Source organism: Halichoerus grypus, chromosome 5, assembly GCF_964656455.1.
Source record: "Halichoerus grypus chromosome 5, mHalGry1.hap1.1, whole genome shotgun sequence".
Taxonomy (NCBI): domain Eukaryota; kingdom Metazoa; phylum Chordata; class Mammalia; order Carnivora; family Phocidae; genus Halichoerus; species Halichoerus grypus.
The window spans coordinates 162644710-162664001 of NC_135716.1; the positions used below are offsets into that span (position 1 = coordinate 162644710).

Here is a 19292-nt window from a genome sequence, read left to right on the forward strand (position 1 = left end):
CACAGAGCACGTCACACACCACCGCCACCCAGGTGCGGGTACAGTTTATTCTTCACAACAGAGAAATACAGAGAGCAGAGCGTTTGGAATTCCTTAGTTTCTTGCTCCGTTTAGTGTCTACCCCAAGTTCGATTTTTATTTTGCTCCCCACCCCTTTTCTTAAATATAATGCAAACTTGTTTCCTGAAGCACTGAGGGGCACGTGCCCTCACCTCCCTGCCACCAAGATGCAGACCGAGAAGCCAACAGACTGTTTTCTCTTTTTTAATAAGGTAACTAGTTCTAAATATGGTGGCCTGGAGGTCCCATAGAAAAAAGCAAATGGGGTGTTAACAGTATGTATAACAGCGTATTTACAGGGTAGTAACATGCGGACAAAAAGCTACAATACTGAGTTATCAGACGACGCAAGTCAAACAAAGGGGTGGGGGTGGGGGCAGAGAACCCCGTGGGAAAAAAAAAAAAACCCAGGAAACGTTAAACTGGTAAATCAATGGCGAGTTAAGGCTTAAAAAGTGTATAAAAATAACACAGTTAATATTCAAAACGGAACTCCAGATACAGAATATATAGATGAGTTTCTGTCTAGTTTTCTTTTTTTTTTTTTTTTTTCCCGGGGGATGAAGGGGGGCTTCTCCGGGCTCTGTACATAGTTCCTATATACACGGACACGCATGGCTTTCAGATTGGGGTGTGTATGTGGGGGCTGAGGGCAGGGTATGCTCCTGGGACCCTCCTCCCCGAGGATCCCTTCCCTGCTGAGGGGCCTAGGGCCTGGACTGGGAGTTCCCCCTCCATGACAGGGAAGACAAATAACCCCTCCCTGGGCACTGCCCCATCTGGAGGAAATTCTGGAGGGGGGTGGTCCTAAGCCCAGGCCCACTCCCTCCCCACCCCCCTGCCCACAGTCTGGGATGGTGGGAGAGGTAGCCAATAGGTTTCCTGGCCAGCACCGAGGTAGACTGGGGTGGTCTTCAGGAGAGTGGAGGGCCAGGTCTTACCCAGCCCACCCTCACCCCATTTCCCTGGGCCTGCGCCCAGCCCAGCCCAACGCTGCACCCTTTGGTCCTGCGGATCTCCCGGCCCCTCTCTCATTTTGCCTCCTGAAGCCTGGGCAGCCTTGGGAGCTGCCGCATCCCTCTGCTCAGTAATGCCCAGGGCGTAGCTCGAGAGGTGTGAGCTGGGCACCTAGGGGTGAGTGGCTCACTCCAGCTGCCTCCTGTCCCCTCCCACCTGGGGGTCCCCTTTGCAGTCCAGAAACTCAGGCCTGAGCCTTCCCTCAAGACCTGAGGCTGTGGCAAGAGAAGGTCCCACGCTGCCCTCTGGTTCTCTGTGTCCATCTGTCCGATTCTTTTAATTTCTCGGTCTTAGCAGCACCAACTTCTTGGCCAATAAATATCTTTTTTGTTATTTCCAAAACAAACTTTAAAAAAAAAAAACAAAAAAACAGTGAAGCAAGTGGAGGGTGGGGAACAAAAAGAAACCCAACAGAGAGGTTCAAAGTGCTCTGAGATCGTCTTTGGATGCCACCAAAACAGTCCAGAATCTTGCAGTTGGCCTGGCCGCCCCCAGAGCTGGACCGGGCAGGGCTTCTGCAGCCCAGGCTTTCTGGAAGGTCAGGAAGGTCATGAGAGAGCTCGGCTGTTCCTGGAGGGCCCCTGGAGGAAGTTGGGGCCTGGTGCTGCCTGGGTCTGTGTCTGCCAGTGGGCAGGGTGGGGCGGCGCCTTGGGTCGGCTCAGATGAGGGAAATTCGCACCGGGATGCCGGGGGACTCCGTCCTCTGGGGCGAGTGGTGGCTCACCAGGTGCTCCACCACCGTGTGTTTGGACATGTGCTTCATCAGGTAGGTCTCCTGTGGGCAGGGGTGAGATTCAGGACATGTAACCAACCAACCATCGGCAAGAGACGCAGGGGAGGCTGCAGTTCCCACAAGTGTCCACTGGAGGGCTCCTTGGTAGGTGGGCCAGCTCATGGTGAGCAGGCCCGGCTCTAGGGCATCAGACGGGCAGGGGGCGGTAGTTCTAGCGATGCAGCATCGCCACCGGGGGTGTTTGCTGGTTGGTTTCCCACACTCTGAGCCCACAGCATGCTAGCTGGAGAACTGGATGGCAGCGGGCTCGTCCCTCAGCAGTGCCCACCTGGACTTCTCTAGGGCCAGGCCAACAGGCTGTACTCGGGTATGCTGGCTGAACCTCCGCCTGCCTTGGGGATCGAGCATGGCTGCCCCCTTCTGGATGGTGCTCCAGCGAAGGAAAAGCAGGAGGCCTTGGTCTGAGCTGGGTTCTGCCATCTCCTAGCAGTGGGACCTCAGACGTGTCATCTCCTATGTCCAAGGCTGTTTCCTCCTCTTGAAGGCACAACCTCAGAGGGTTGCTATGGTGGACCGAGCTCCCAGCATACGGTACGGGTTGAGGGGACTGCTCCTTCCCTGGTCTCTACACTGCATTCCAGGTGGTGGTGGGAGCCCCAGCCACTGCAGCCACCCCCCCACCCCCAATGTGATCCTCCCTGGGAAGAAGCTGCACCTGACAGACTGGTGACTTGCAGAAGCAGAAGCTGGGCATGCTCGGCTCATCCCTTGAGTGCCAAGTCTGACCTGAGGCACCCACAACTGGGTGAGTGAGGTGACCCAAAGGCTCACCTGCAGGCCCGGAGGCCCCCACACTCAGCTGGGAGGAGGTGGAGCACCTGGTGAGCCACCACTTGCCCCCCAGGACATAGTCCCCCAGTCTCAAATGTCACTCTGCTCAGAATGCCCTCAAATGTGGCGGCAACATGCTATCAAACAACACCCGAGGGAAGCCATCAGCAACGTCCAAACTAGGAAACTATTCTTCAGTGACTACATTGCAAAGGAAAAAAAGGCCCAGGAGGGGGAACAGGGTGGGGATCAACAGATTAAGAGATATATTGATTGGGTGCAACGTGGGGATCTTATTTGGATCTCGATGACAAAATCAAATTGTAAGTAAATAAAATTCTGGCCTTCCGGAGACAAAAACGTGAACGCTGACTGGGTATTTGATGATATCAAGGACTTACGGTGAACTGTAAAGATATTGTGGGTATGTTCAGAAAGAGGAGTCCTTGTGTTTAGAGACACAGTGAACATTTTCAGATGAAACAATATAATGTCTATTTTACTTCAAAAAATAGGGATATGGATGAGGCAAGATTGGTTGACGGTTCTGGGGGCTAATGGGAACATGAAGGTTCACTATTCTACAGTTGGTCAAAGTAGTTTAAAATTCAATCCATTTAACTGTTTTTTGTTTTTTGTTTTTTAAATAAAAGGTATGTTGGGGGGCCTGGCTGGCTCAGTCAGTGGAGCCTGTGACTCTTGATCTCAGGGTCATAAGCTCAAGCCCCACACTGGGCACAGAGCCTACTTAAAAAAAAAAATACGTCAACTTACTTTAATTAAAGACAAAAATAAATTAAAAATAAAGGTAACTATTCTTGTTCTAGAGAGTCCAGTTGAGGCCGCGTGCAGGATGGGGCCGCAGGGACACTCCCTGCCCCCACAGTTCAGACAGGCTCCATCTAGAACTATAGCCAGTAAATGCCGGTGGCCCCTCCCCTAGGAGCAGGCGTGAGGAGGCGGATGTCAAGAACTTGAGGCCAACACCAGCCGAAGGTCAGCCAGCTAAGTGGGGCTCCCAGGTCTCTGTGGTGCCCCACCTCGCCCCTTGGGACCCATTCCCTGCAGGTTCTGCCCTCTGTCTTTCACTTCTCCTCTGCCCTTCGAACTCCAGGGAAGGAGCAGTGTGACGAACCCAGCACCCAGCAAACTGTAGGCCCAGCTGGCACCTGACATACCGCTGACCACCCAACGTGTGCCCCCTCCAGTCAGTGACCTTTCAAAATACCCTCGCAGACAATGGCTTCCCCCCAATGGCTTCCCACTCCACCTGGCACATATCCAAACTCCCTAACAGGGCCTCACAGCCCCGTGTGACCTAATTTTCCTTCAGTTCCTGGACCGCGCCATGTTTGTTCCACCTCAGGGTGTTTGCACTCACCGTTCCCCTGCTTGGAAGGTTCTCACTCTCCTTACCCTTCAAGGCTCCATTGAAATGTTGTTACCCCCTCAATCAGCCTACCCAGACCTGCGTCCCCTTCCCAAATCCATTCCAGCCTCCCCGCTGCTTTATCAACCTATGGTCCTTCAGCCCAGTGGTTCTCAGTCAGAGGCAGCTCCACCCTGGCCCCAGGACATTTGGCAACATCTGGAGACATCTTGGGTTGCCAGAGCTGGGGGGGGGGGGGCTGCTAGTGAGCAGAGGCCAAGGACGTTGCTAACATCCTATAAGGCACCGGGACAGCCCCCCAGCGAAGGTGCCCTGCCCACATGTTACCATGCCCTAAGGCTGACAAACCTCCTTAGAGCAATTACCACAATTTGTCATTCCATGTTTATTTGGTGGTTACTTGTTTAATATCTGTCTCCAGCAGTAGACTCCAACCTCCCTGGGGGCAAAGAATGTGTCTTGGATTCATCCTGATGCCCAAGCGCCTGGCACAAATGTTCAGTAAACACTGAGCGAATAAACAATGGTGTTGGCGGACGTTTATTAGGCACTGACTGGGCCGGCCAACAGCCCTGTGAGGTAAGAACAGTTACCTCGTCCGTTTTACAGATAGGGAAATTGAGGCTCAGTGATTTTTTTTGAGGGGGGGGATTTACCTGGGGCTCTGTTAACCAGGATATTTCATTAACTGAACACACACACCTAAGTGACTTGCCGGGCTCCCTCTTGTGGGTGCTGAAAGGATTCTGCTGCGGGAAAATTCCCACCCAGGACGGGGCTGGATGAGACGACTTACTGTTCAGGCCTTTCCTGAGGTGAGGCAGCTCTGGGCCGAGTCGCTGTGCCCCCTTGTGGCCAGGATGGGGGTTGCAGCTTCCCCAGTGGAGAGGCCCCTCCCCTCCCTGGCTCTGGAGAGCAGAGTGCCTGGCCCCCCACCACTGCCTTGAGTGTTCCAGGGCCTGGAGGAAACCACGCCTGGGAAAGCCAGGCTAAAGGCCGCCAGGAGGCTGGGAACTCCGCCCAGGGCAGCCAAAAACAGAACTGGGAAGCCGAAGCGCTGGCCCGGCCAGCCACTCATCGTGATCTTGCGGGGTCACTTCCCCTCTCTGGGCCTCAGTTTCCTTGTCTGGAGAATGGGGAGAATCAATACAGATCTGATGAGGAGAAGGCTGAGGCCCAGGGAGAGGAAGAGGCTCCCCAGGGACCCCAGGGGCCCCAGGCACTCACCGAGGTGTAGGCCCGCCCGCACATGCTGCAGCAGTAGGCCTTGGCGTGCTTGATGGCGTGGGCCGAGAGGTGGATCTGCAGGGAGGCAGAGTCCGAGTAGGCCCGGTAGCAGTTGGGACACTTATAGGGCTTGTCCTTGTTGTGCTGGCGCTGGTGAGACTGTGGGGAGCACAGCAGGGAGTGAGGAGCCAGGTGGGGCTCCCCCAGCCCCACCCCCACCCCCTTCTGCTCCCTCTGCAGGGGGGCAGGCAAGAGGCAGGCAAGAGACAGGCTGGCACTCACCTGGAGGTTGGAGAGCTGAGTGAAAGCCTTTTCGCAGCCAGGATGTGGGCACTTGTAGGGTCTGTCGCCTGTGTGGATTCTGCAATGGGCAGCCCAGTGAGGTGGAGTCCCTGACAGACAACCCGGCCAGCTCCAGCCCCCAAGGCCTTGGATGGCCTGCACCATATATCCAGCTCCCAAGCCTCCCAGTCTCCACTCCCCACACTCTCCAGAGAGCACCTGGCAAAAGCTTCTTCTTCTCCTTCCTCCTCTGGTCTCCCAGTCTGCCAGTCTGTGACCAGAGTCCTCCTGCTCCCCACAGGTCCCAGCTGAACCCAACCCACCACCAGCATCCACTCAGAGACCCGGCCCAAACCTCCAGCTAAACAGCAGGGGCTTGCTCAGATGGCTTTCTGTCCCTCTCTTCTTCAAAACCCACCCGCAGACCACCGTTGAAAAGAACACAGATCCATCACTTTGCCAGGAACTTCCCTGTCCACCTTGCCTCTTTCCCTCAGAAGGAAGCCTCTCTCTCTAATTGGCCCCCAGTTTCTGTCTCCTGCCCTGTCCCCACATCAGAGACATGTCTAGGATGGTAACCTGGTCACCCCAGCTACTAAGAGAATGCAGGACAGGGAGGCCCTGCAGTTTAGCCCCTTTGCCCCCTCCCATTCCTGGGTTCTCATCCTGGCTCCACCTTCTACTAGCTCGGTGACCTTGGGGGAAAAAAAAAAAAAAAAAAAAAAAAAAAAAAAGCACCGAGCCTCAGTTTGCTCATCTGCAAAATGGGCATAAAAATATGCTCAGAGGCTTTGCTGAGTGTTGGCACAAAGTCAGTGCTCAGGAAACACCTGCAATGTTTATTATGTGGGGCACCCATGTGCCAGGCACCACGCTCGGTACTTGGAGTGAACAAAACAGACAAAAACCACTGCCTCGTGGAAACAAACAACAAACATGAACGAAGTAAGTAAATCCCACGTAGAATGTAATAAGTGCTGTGAGAAGAAAATAAATAAGGTGGGGGGAGCATGAAAGCCCCGTGTGTGTGTGTGTGTGTGTGTGTGTGTGGCAATTTTAAACAGGGTGGTCAGGGCCAGCCTCCCGAGGAGGCTGACTCCAGAGTCACGCTGCTGGCTGTATTTTCTGTTCAAGTCTGTGGCACTGCTCATGCTTGTCTGACAGGCCAGGTGAGGACGGAGCTGGGCCCAGACGAGGTGCCTGGCACACGTGTGGGAGCCCCGTCCTCCACGCGAGCCTCCCACTATCAGCCTGCACTTGTCTCCCGTCACCTGTCTGGCAAACCCTCTCTGCCAAGCAGGTGGGCAGCGGAATGTTGGCTGGCCTGAACCTTGTTTGTCTCCTTTGCCGCCGAGCATCAGGTGGAGGGAGAACCCGGCCCTGGCCGCTCGGTGTCGGTTCCTTCCCCTAATGCCCCAGGCCACCTCGCTGACTGGGCTGCTCTGCCCGTCAACCCGCTCATCAAACAAACTAAGGTCCCTGTCGCAGCAGGCCTCGTGCCGGATAGGCTGGAATAAAGAACCATCCCTGCCATCGACAAGACGTTGGCTGCCCGCTATGAACACGGATAGGGTCCAGATTCCTTAGTGTGTCACTCAAGGCCCTTCACCATGTGCTCTGGCCTCCCCTCGCCGCTCCTATGCACCCTCCATCCTGGTCGGAGATCCATTTCTCATTGGGCAACCTCGTCTGACTGATGATCCTGCCCGCCACGCCCGTGCCCCCGCTGCACCCTCGGCAGGGGAGGCTGCCCCTCCTGTCTCCTCTACGAGACAGGGATCCGAGGGCAAGCACAGGGCCCAGGCTCAGGTGCAAGGCCAGCCCCGCCCACAGGCTGCACAGAGACCTGCCAAGTGGAGCTGGGCTGGCCTGGTGTTGAGAACCCATATTCTACCTGCACAATTCTGGGTGTCAGCCTCAAAGACGGGTCATGGACATAGGCAGTCATGGACTGAATGAAGGAAAGCGAGTTCTTTCTCTCAGGTCAGTCACTGTCAACAGTGGTGTGCTCAACATAACCAATGCCATCCACACCGCACGAACATTTATTGACCGACTTACCGAGCACCTTCCAAAGGACTTTAGGTTCTTCCTCAGGGACCCAGCCAAGCCCTCTTGAAAGGGAAACTGCCCTCCGGCCTCCTCCGGTCCAAGTGTCATGGCTGCCTGGCCTCCTCCCTGGCCTCCACCCGCCACTGCAGCAGTGTGGGGATCCGACCTTGTCGTGGCCCTGCCTGGCAACCTCCATAGTCTCTCCCTTTTCCAAACCCCGTGCCCCGGCATTCAAGGCCTTGGTTTCTAAAGCCTCCCCCTCCACCACTGCTCTCCCCAGCATGGCATCCTTCCAACTTCCCCGCAAGCATCCCCCAGGAGGCCTCCGAGCCTTTGCTCATGCTGCTGCCCCATCTCTAGGGAGGGCTACGGACCCCTCAACACCCGACCCCGATGGTCCTCCCCCACCTCCCCCACCTACTTCACTCTTTCGTGGAAGTTTCCACACCCACCAGCCTCCCAGGTCACAGTGGGGTGCCTCTGGGCCAGAGCCTACCTCTGGCCACTGATCCGCCCTTGTGTGTGCCCCCCAGCACTGGGCTGGCTCCAAAGGGGCACCGGGGAGTGCCAGCTGGGTGAACGGGGGGCCAGGCTGCATGCTCCCAGTGACACTGAGCCCCAAAGCTCTTCGGTCCCTGACCTGCAAGTCAGGACGAGGCCCTCAATTCCCACATCAGAGTCCTGTCCTTGCAGAGCATCTTCTCGGTAGGGGAGCACCCAGCCCTGGCTCCCACAAGTGCAGTAAAGGGGAGCTCACCATGGACCCCACGCAACACAGGGAAGCCGAGCTGCGGCACAGGGAAGCCGAGCTGAAATCGGGGCCCCTGGACGGCCCCAGCCCCACCTGGGGCCCCAGACACTTGCTCTGCAGTGCCAGGCACCCCCGCCCAGCCGAGCTTCTCCCGCAGCCTCACGGCCACAGCCCCTTCCTCCCTCTGAGGTGCAGGAGAAGGGTCCTGGGATAGAGCCCCACATCAGGCTCCTGCTGTTCTTTACTTGCTGTGTCTTCCCTTCACAGAAGGCGGTCCCACCAGAATGCTCCAGCTCCCAGGAACCACATTACCCCCAAAATGCTCCCATCTTTCTCAACAATCAGAGTAATCTTGCTCAACCTGTTTCTAAGTCCATTTCTATTACGTGACCAGGGCTGGGTCAGCCTTGGACATGATCTTTTATTCCAGTCATTACTGGCAGTCACCCTTGAATGACAGATTTGATTAGATGCCCTGACTGGTTCTCCGTGAAGGAGCAAAAAGCAGGAAGGAGTCTCCGTGGAATGGGAGAAAACAAGGAACCTGGAATCTGGTTGCTTCTTTGCGTTTGGCTTTTTTTGTTTGTTTGTCTAACAGATTCTAGGACTTCTGGGCATGTGGGACACCCACCTATTTGTCACTGGGTTAGGACACATTGGTTTAATTATAGGTGCCACTGTCTATTGACTAATAATTTGTCTCTAATGTTAACAGGACCCTCTTACGTTGCTTGTTTCGTTTCCCACCATTATGCACTCAAATCACTCAAGAGGAAAAAAATGTGTGTCCTCAGGAATAGAGAGCAATCCCTGGATCAGGAAATACCCTCCTTCACGGGCCGGTTAATTTTTTGTTGCTGTTTTGGTCATGGTCTTGATTAATATTTTAAAACAAAAGTTTACTTCTGAAAAAAGCTAGGGATTCTTTTTTCTTAAGATTTTATTTATTCATGAGAGAGAGAGCACAAGAGAGAACACAAGCAGAGGGAGGGGCAGAGGGAGAGGGAGAAGCAGGCTCCCCAGCGAGCAGGGAACCCAACACAGGGCTCGATCCCAGGACCCTGAGATCATGACCTGAGCCAAAGGCAGACGCTTAACCGACTGAGCCATCCAGGCGCCCCAAAACTATGATTCTTCATACTTATCACTACTTGCTACGGTGTTTATTTTCTATTAGACCAATGTTCAGACCTTGCCTAGGCTGTCCACTTGGTGCCCTTAGCCTTCTCAAATCCAGGCCCTACATCAGAATAAAGTTATCAAAGTATCTTTTACACCCAAACGCTCTTGGTCTTTCTAGACGGCCACCAGGCAACACCAAAGATTTCCTTCTTTGCTTTATAAGAAGAGTGGTGCTCCAAATGATCGAGCCTTTTGTATTTTCTATATTTCTAATTAGCAAACATTAGAGCGAGAGCTGTTCTATGAAGATGCAAGTGTAAGAATGTTGGCAAATCAAAAGAAGAGACACTCAGGAGCGCCTGGGTAGCTTAGTCAGTTAAGCGTCCAACTCTTGACTTTGGCTCAGGTCATGATCTCAAGGTTGTGAGATCGAGCCCCGTGTCAGGCCTCGTGTCAGGCTCCGTGCTGGGTGCGGAGTCTGTTTGGGATTTTCTCTCTTCCTCTCCCTCTGCCCCTCTCCCGCCCTCCCTCTCTTTAAAAAAAGAAAAAAAAAAAGAAGAGACGCTCGATCTCCCTGTATTAATTTTATATTTTATGTGTACATATATATACAGAAAATGTCTTATATATTTATATTTATTTTATATATATGATTATATGTAATTTATACAAATATACAGTTTATCATATAGAATTATATATGCTATATAATATAAATATATATATTTGTGTACTTTGTTAAAAAAATATTTCATTTATTTGTCAGAGAGAGAGAGAGCACAAGCAGGGGGGAGGGACAGAAGAAGAGGGAGAAGCAGGCTCCCCACTGAGCAAGGAACCTGATGCGGGACTCGATCCCAGGACCCTTGGATCATGACCTGAGCGGAAGGCAGATGCTTAAAAGACTGAGCCACCCAGGCGTCCCAATTTGTGCACTTTTTTTAAATGGAGACAAAAAACCAGTAATTTATTTTCAGGTACAATAAAAATCAAAAGAAATGTCCTTAAAGAAGTTTTTTCTACATTTAACTATACTTATCAATTAGTGACAGTCCTAACACGTGCTTTAGGAGATAAAGAGCCCGAAGATGGGTCAATGCCCTTGCTGCCTAAAATACATTCTTAATCTGTAAAATTGATCATGCATTCTATCTTAATAGAAGACTCCATTCTCCTCCATTCTGACATTGTTGATTGTTACAATAAATGTTTATTGTTATGATAAATGGACCAGTCATTCAGGCTTACCAACACTTCCCTGTCCCACCTGCCTAAAGGCCTCTGCTTCAGGTCAGAAGTCCAGTCTTCCAAAGAAGACATCAAGAGATTATGGCCTCAGTAGAGGACTGTAACACGTGCACTTGGCTCTCCAGACTCCAGGGAATAGATGAATGCACGCGGCCTCCACCCTGATTCCATCACCTTGACCAGACACTGCCTGAGGCCAAGGCAGGATCCGAGAGAGTCTGCAGTCCAGAAGCAGCCAACTTGGCAGACCGGACGAACTACCCAAGGTCAGCAGAACAGGTATTAGGACCTCGAACCGAATGAAAGTGATTTAAGTGGGGTTCATTTCTATTTCCTAAAGGGGATATGAGAAGACCCTTTTCTTCTTTGATCTACACCTCTAATCCTCAATTTAGGAGGCTATATTTGAACCAGGAATAAAATATTCCTTAAATGGTGCCTTTCCAACTAACCCTTCAGAATTCTGGGGGAGGAGGGAAACTATAAAAATTTAACATAGATATAAACTCAGGAATTATCAAGGAAATTTTAAAATAATAGTTCTATTGGGGCACCTGGGTGGCTCAGTCTGTTGAACGTCCGACTCTTGATTTCGGCTCAGGTCATGACCTTGGGGTCGTGGGCCCCGAGTCAGGCTGTGCGCTCAGCCACGAGTCTGCTTCTCTGCTTGAGGATGCTCTCTCTCTCCCTCTGCCCCTCCCTCCCCCACCTGCTCCCCACTCTCTCCCTCTCTCTAAAATAAATACATCTTAAAAAAAATAATAAAATAACAGTTCTGTTGAAAACAGTATGTTACTGGCCCCGCCTACAAAACTGCTCAGAACAATTGCCGACAAATATTCACAGTGCCTTCCCTGGGGTCATCTTCTCTTATGTCCGTTAGGTTGGTAAATAGGGTCAGTAAGAATCTGTCCTCCTTCCCAACAGGGTATAATTGGGTAAATCAAATTTGTAACCATGACCATGCCAGAAATGTCACATTTAAAAGACAAATTTCATTTAATTAGGCATGACAAGCCTGACAGTGAAACACACGGACCATCCTTCCCACGTGGGATGTGGCCTCCGTGGGAAGCTGCGCAGGATCTGCTCCCTGGCTTGTGGATTCCCAGCCTTTAAGGTTACAGAAAACGTTACTCCTGCCAGTCTGAAACGCTGACAAATCGGGATTCTGCAAAAAGAAGGCACCCTTCCCATTACAGGCTATGTAGGTACCACCTGACAAGGCTGACCTGCATGGTTCGAGGTTTCTGGTCTTAGATAATATCCTAAGAAATTTTTTCACACACACAGATTAAAATGATGACCCAGGGGTTCCACGAAGTCTCCTGATAGAAGTTAGCTCTGAAGCCTTAGCATCATGTGCTCTGATTTTAATAGCCATACAACCAGGAAGACTTTGTTTATTAATCATCACCTCGTTACATAGGCCTGTGTCCAGAAAGCTGGCCAAACTTAAAAAAAAAAAAAAGAAATCAAAGCAATGACAAACATCAGAAAATTGCTGGAACAAAATGCTATGGTCCGATCCTTATGCCTCAGGAGGCACAGGACCGAGGGAACGGACAGAGGCCCTGTCCTGCTCGCACTCTGCCATTGCTCTCTTACGATCAAACCTGCGCATTCTGCCTCCGAGTCCAAGAACTAGACAAACAAGGCATTCCGCGCCCCGTGATAAAGCCTACCAAGACAATGGACATATCCGAATAAATCACAACAGTAACAACAATTTTAAAAAACCCTAAAAGGAAAAACTAGGGTCTGTCTCACATCAGTCCCCCAAAGAGAGAAAACTTGATCGCTTCTGGCAAGTTACAAGCTCCACGGCAAAAACAACGGTATCCCTGACCTTCACAAAGCTGATATGCCAACACATAGCAGCGCTCGCAGACATGATTGTCGGTGGGGGGAAAACTGCTGTGTTTCTCTCTGAAGAGATGAACTGCAATCTTGGTAACCTTTGGTTTGTTTCTTTAAATACCTATGGTATTTTTATTTGCAGTGGCGAGTCAGCCTTTCTGATGTCTGTACTCCCTTGCAAAAACCTGTCTTTCCTTAATGCATTTATATTTCTGAATCTTTCACACACTCCACTAGATAATATGCCTATGAGGACAGGGATTTTTGTCTGTTTTGTTCACCTGCTGTGTTCCCAGCACCTAGAACCATGCCTGTCTTAGAGCAGAGGCTCTGTAAATATTTGTTAAATGGTGAATCGTATGCCCCATAAAAGATAGTTCGACTTATTCCACAAATATTCCACAAATGCCCAGATGCTTATTACGTGCCACACGCTGGGGATATGGGTATGGAGGGGACCAAGCCCTTGCCTTCAAGAGCCCCCAATATATCTGGGGTGGTGGACAAAGAACGTGACACATACAAGACAGCCTGCCATTGCTCTGATGGGCATGCACGGGGCCTGGTGGAGCCCCAGGAGGACTTCCCGGAGGAAGCTAAAAGGAGAGATGGCTAAGAGAGGGCCAGAGAAACAGGATAAAGAAGGGAGAGGGTGTTTCAGGTAAAGGATACGGCAGATGAGAAACGGTGGGAAGGGCGGCACGGTAGTGACAGCAGAGGCCTGTGAGGTCTACAAAGGTCACACCATCAAAGGCCTCAAATGCCAAGTAAAGGAGTTTGGTCTTGACCGTCAGGGCAGCGGGCACCTGCTCATACCAGGTCCATGCGCCGGCGCAGGTGCCAAGCTGAGACCAGCTGCCGGGGGGCAGCCCCAGGCAGGCCACTCACCTGGTGTGCTGCTGGAGGTGGGAGAGCTGTCGGAAGGACTTATCACAGTAGGAGCAGTGGTAGGGCTTGACGCCCAGGTGGATGCGCAGGTGCTGGGCCAGGTAGGAGGCGTTGGCAAAGGACTTGGAGCAGTGCGGGCACTTGTGGGGCTTGGCCTCGGTGTGGGACTTGGAGTGGATCTGCATCTCAGACTTGGTGAAAAAGGTCAGCGGGCACACCTTACACCTGTGGGGCACGAGGCACGTTCACACCTGGGAAGACCCCCACCCTCTGCCCGGAAGCGCAGGGGACCTCCCGCACCGCACAGACCCTGCGCCCAGCATAGAGCTTTCTTGTGAGGAGCCCCAGGGGCACAGGCCCACCGGGGAAGGCCGGGGGGCAGGCTCCCAGCCCGACACCCTCCAATCTGGAGGCCAAGGCTCTTCCACCGGGGTCTCCATTCACAGAAGCAGGGGAGCGCTTTACACTTCCCAGGGCAGAGGGGCCTGGCAATCCTGGGGACGTGTGCCCAGGGCCACAGCCCACAACACTCGGAATAAGAAGTTCTCCTCCCAGCTATACGTCAGAAGCATCTGGGGAGCTTTCAAAAAGGGATGACTGGCCCTCTGCATGTCCCCCGCCTAATAAAGTAAATCAGAATTTCTGGAGGTACGGTCCTGGGATTGGCATTTTCTGAGCGCTCTCTAGATGATCCAAACTTGAGGGCTGAGAATACTGCTTGAAGGGAGGAGGAAAGGACTCCCACGGCTCCAGGCTATGGTGAGCTGGGCCCCCAGCAGCCCTGCATAAGCATGGGAGGACAGCCCTAGCCCACCTGCGAAGGGGCTGCGGGTGGGGCTTGTCAGGAGAACCCCGCTCCTCGGGACCTGGCACCCACCCTGAGCCCCTGGGGCCCCTCTTTCCAGCCCCAGCTGTTGGGATCCTAGGGCAGCCCTTGGTGCGGCTCTGGCCCAAGCCCTTGTGGACCCCTTTTCCGCCAAGACCCCCACCTGTATGTCTTGCCCTCCTTGGCAGTCTCGCCCGAGGCCAGGATGGGGTAGGGGACTACGAGGACAGGTGGCCCCCCTGGGTTCTCCGCCTTGATCTTTTTGCGGCCGCGCTCGGACTTGGGGGGGCCAAGCAGGCCGTGGCCCTGGATTGTCTTGATGGAGTCCAGGAGGGGGGGGCTGGTGATCCCTGAGATGAGGGTGGGGGACGAGGCGATGAGGCGGCTCTGGCTGGTGGTGGTGGGTGTGGACGGCGTGCTGGTACCCGTGCCCGCGCTCGACTCGGACGTGCTCACAGCCGGGGTCCGGGAGGAGAGCCCCAGACCTGCAGAAGACACAGGGCGGGGGGGGCAGCTGCAGAGGCCTTTCCAAGCCTCCTCTTCCCTTCATAAATTACCCAGGGGTGACTACATGAGAGTCCGTGTATGTGTAAGAGGCCTGACACACGGAAGGACTAAATTGGGTTGGTGACAGAGGCACTTTGGAAATACTTTAAACCACAGGAAAAAAGCACAAAGATGTTCACTACTGTGTTATTTGCAATAGCAAAAAATTAGAGGAACTGAAATATGCAACATTAGGGAAGGGGTCGATATGTTGTGATCAGTCTTCTCCACTGAACATTAACTGCCCATTAAAAAATTATGTTTGGGGCGCCTGGGTGGCTCAGTTGGTTAAGCGACTGCCTTCGGCTCAGGTCATGATCCTGGAGTCCCAGGATCGAGTCCCGCATCGGGCTCCCTGCTCAGCAGGGAGTCTGCTTCTCCCTCTGACCCTCCTCCCTCTCATGCTCTCTGTCTCTCATTCTCTCTCTCTCAAATAAATAAATAAAATCTTTAAAAAATAATAATAATAAATAAATAAAAAATAAATAAAAAAATAAAAAATTATGTTTTTTATTAAACAAAACACACACACACGAAACAAACAAACAAAACCAGCATATGTATGCACAGAAAAAGTAAGTAGGAGAAGGAGATGTACCAAAAGTGATGTGGATAGCACAACTGGGAGTAATTTTTTTTTAAGTATTTTGGCCTAACTGTACTTTGATTCTTTGACAATGAACTTTTTAAAAAACTTCTGTAATACAGGGGCGCCTGGCTGGCTCAGTCAGAGGTTTGACTCAGTCAAGTGTTTGACTCTTGATCTCAGGGTGGTGGGTTCTAGCCCCACTTGGGTGTTGAGATTACTTAAAAAAAAATAAAAGCTTTTAAAAAAGGGAAAAGGAGGGGCGCCTGGGTGGCTCAGTCGGTTAAGCGTCTGCCTTCGGCTCAGGTCATGGTCTCAGGGTCCCGTGATCAAGCCCCACGTCGGGCTCCCTGCTCAGCGGGAAGCCTGCTTCTCCCTCTCCCACTCCCCCTGCTTGTGTTCCCTCTCTCACTGTGTCTCTCTCTGTCAAATAAATAAATAAAATCTTAAAAAAAAAAGGGAAAAGGAAAAAAAATAAACTGTTGTAATAAAAGTCATTCTTTTAAAAACGAGGGGACTAGAAACATTTACAGTATCAGGTGAAGCAGACAAAAAGATGAAAATGGTATCTTTCATGTTACTAAAAGGATGCTTCTTTTAAAAAGAAACCAAAAATCTATCCATTGAGAAAGGTAAGTTCCAGAGATGGACAAGTGTTCGTGTCAGCCGCTGCTGGTCGGAGTATGCATTTTCACCCTCAATGGAGGGCTGATTGGCAGAAGCCATTAATATGTCAAATATACATAACTTCTTTTTCTTTTTGATTTTATTTATTCATTTGAGAGACAGACAGACAGAGAGAGCATGAGCAGGGGAGAGAGGCAGAAGGAGAAAGCAGACTCCTTGCTGAGCTGGGAGCCCGATGTGGGGTTCAGTCCCAGGACCCTGGAATCAGGACCTGAGCTAAAGGAAGACGCTTAACCATCTGAGCCACCCAGGCGCCCCAAATATACAAAACTTCTGACGAAGCAATGTGACTTCTAGAAATTGTCCATAAAAAAATATTTGCACACGAGCACATGAGGACCTTCTATATGACCAGACCGGACACAACCCATGTGTCCTCAGCAGGGGCTGTGTAAAGAGATGTAGCCCATCCTCACTATGAAGGACTGAGCAGCCACGAAAACAAGAAAGATGCTGTGCAGTGGTGGAGAACCCCCAAATGTGCTGTCGTCAGGTGAAAAAGCAAATCGTAGACAGTATGAACCCAACTATTTAAAAAAAAAACCACACATCTAAGCTTCCTGTGTAGGTAATAGACAATACAGATGTGTGTGTGTTAATGCACAGAAATAGATCTGAGAAGATACACCCAATTAAATTTGTGTATAAACTGTGGTACGCTCTAGGGACGAAGAATTTTCTGGTAAAAGGAGATTTTCATACTTTTGTCTATCTGCTTCTATGTTATTTGAATTTTTTACCTGGTGAGTTCATCCATTTTTTTTATATCTGTGATTAAAGGATAAAACAAAATAAATTAAAGAGAAAACATGAAAATGCTAACAGTTGTAGGACTAGGGCTAATTTTTTCACTTTTCAACTTGTCTGCAATTTCTACATTTTCTATAAGGACTATGAATTACCCTTATAATTAAAAAAAGCATTAAATATGCTTATGATAGAATGGTGGGTAGGAAAAGCGAGGTGAAGTCATGGGTACAGCCCCACGACAAGCTCAGCAAAACACACACGCATATTAAAAAATAAACAAAAAAGATGGAAAAGGAAGGAAATGAACCAAAAGGCTCTCCTAAGCTGCTGGGTTAGGAGCTGGGGATTATGAGTGGGTTTTTCTCCCTGAGTTTCTCTTTTTTCCAAATTTCCCTTAATATGCTTATATTACTTTTTTAATATTACTTCTATAATGAAAAAAATAAATTTAATAAAATCATAATAAGGGGGGATGTGCAGAGTGGGGCTGGGGCCTTGCGGAGGCTCACTGGGTCCCATAATTCCTGGGCGTCTCTGAGAAAATGGGGGAATGAGGAGAGAGGCAGAGGCGCCCAGCTGGAGGCAGGGGTGAGCCAGGGGAGGAACAAAGGCCTGGCTGCAGTGGCCTCCAGAGAGAGCCTGCCCACCAGGTTCTGAGGTAGACACCAGGCAGCCCCGGCCACATGACACCACCTCAGGATGTCCCCGACACCCCAGTCTCAACCTACCCAAGACTGAGCTCACCTCTTTCCCTACCCTGCGTTTCCTCCTATGATAACACTTCCATGGCAGTGCCTGGGCTGTTCGCTCAGTTCTTCTCCCTCTTCACCCCTGCAGCCAGCCCAGCACCAAGCCCTGTCCATTCCCCTCAACAAGTCTCAGATCTGTCCCCTTCTCTCAGTCCCCACGGCCACTGCCTGATCCAGGCCACCACTCTCTCCTACAGATCTCCCTGCCTCCTTCTCTCTCCCAGCAAGCCAGTCCCGACCTCCCAGCCAGACCCAGCTTTGCAACCCAAATCTGAGCATTCCCCTCCCCTACGTAAAAATCTAACATGGCGGGGCGCCTGGGTGGTTCAGTCGTTAAGCGTCTGCCTTCGGCTCAGGTCATGATCCCAGGGTCCTGGGATCGAGCCCCGCATCGGGTTCCCTGCTCGGCAGGAAGCCTGCTTCTCCCTCTCCCACTCCCCCTGCTTGTGTTCCCTCTCTCGCTGTGTCTCTCTGTCAAATAAATAGGTCTTTAGAAAAAAAAAATCTTCCATGGCTCCGCACTGCCCGAGGGTAAAGTCCAAACTGCACAGCCTGGCCCACAGGGGCCCTTCACATCTGGTCTGCTTCCTCTCTAGAGACCAGCTAGAGCCAAGGGTCATTAACACCCGGGCTCTGGAACCTCACTGCCTGTGCAACTCTGACTCAGTTTCCTCATCTGTTAAATGGAGACGTCAGGGTGAGCACGAAACTGTTGTTTCCTAAGTCAAAACCGGCCAACTGTTCAACCTAATAACTAGCAGTGCCCACCGCGCAGGGCTGCTGGGAGTAATAAATGAACACTGCTGGCCACACACAGGCGCTCACCTGGAACCAGCTGCCATATTATGAGTGTAATCACCATCATCATCACCATCATCACCATCATCATTTGCCCCTCCCACCCGGGGCGGACCGTCCTACTCGTGCTTTCTACACACAGACCCGCTTTGCACATGCTGTTCCCTCTCCCTCTCCACTGCGGTCGTTAACAGCCAACCTCTCCCGGCATAGGGGCCCCTTCGTTCACCCCCAACATGTCTGGTCAGGGCTCTTCTCCCAGCAGGCAGCGCCCCCGCCCAGGTCCCGGCGACTTAGGGGGCTGGGTCCTCCCAGGACCGAGCCCCCTTTACCCCGCCCCCTTCGCCCCGCCCCGCCCTCGCCGGCCCCGCCCCCTCCCCCTCCCGGCCCGCCGTACCTGTGACGGTGCTGGTGGCCGGCCGCGCGTGCAGCGCCACGTCGGGCTGCGGCACTGCCTGCGGGTGCAGCCCCGGCACCTGCTGCAGCTTGGGCAGCGACATGACGGCCTGGCTGCTTTCGGCCGGCGCCGGCGGCACCAGCAGCGGCTGCTGCGACGAGGCCGACGTGGGCGGCAGGTGGGGCGGCCGGATCTTCTCCGCCATCAGCTGCTCCTTGATCTTGTTAATCAGGACCAGGTTGTCCAGCTGCGGGTGGGAGAGGAGAGGCACTGAGGGGGCTGGGGCCGCGTCCGGCCCCTTCCGCGGGCCGCCGGTCCCCCGCAAGCCGGGAGCCCCGAGCCCTGCAGGCCGGGCCAAAGCCCCGGGGCAAAGCGGAGCAGCTCCAAGACGGAGAGGGCGGCCGGAGGGCAACGCTCGGTCTTACCTGGCTGGGCATGGTGGGAGGAGGGGGCCAGAAGTAGGGGTTGTTAAATCGAGGCTCGGCCATCCTG

At 52.3% G+C, this 19292-nt stretch overlaps 1 protein-coding gene across 5 annotated transcripts in view; it reads right to left on the reverse strand.

The window, feature by feature from the left end:
• Nucleotides 1-248: 248 nt before the first annotated feature.
• Nucleotides 249-19292, reverse strand: part of ZNF362 (zinc finger protein 362) — a 38032-nt gene continuing 18988 nt past the window's right edge. For 4 of the 5 annotated variants that reach the window (XM_036065264.2, XM_036065266.2, XM_036065265.2 and 1 more), the window contains 7 exons: nucleotides 19226-19289; nucleotides 18801-19047; nucleotides 14451-14772; nucleotides 13462-13686; nucleotides 5541-5619; nucleotides 5259-5417; nucleotides 249-1852 (listed from right to left, as the gene is read on the reverse strand). In XM_036065264.2, the coding sequence (XP_035921157.1) occupies nucleotides 1736-1852; nucleotides 5259-5417; nucleotides 5541-5619; nucleotides 13462-13686; nucleotides 14451-14772; nucleotides 18801-19047; nucleotides 19226-19289 (1213 nt within the window). In that variant the 3' untranslated portion in view covers nucleotides 249-1735. Of the gene's footprint in view, nucleotides 1853-4827; nucleotides 5158-5258; nucleotides 5418-5540; nucleotides 5620-13461; nucleotides 13687-14450; nucleotides 14773-18800; nucleotides 19048-19225; nucleotides 19290-19292 lie in introns of all 5 variants that reach the window. The other variant, XR_013448279.1, reaches the window with a different exon arrangement.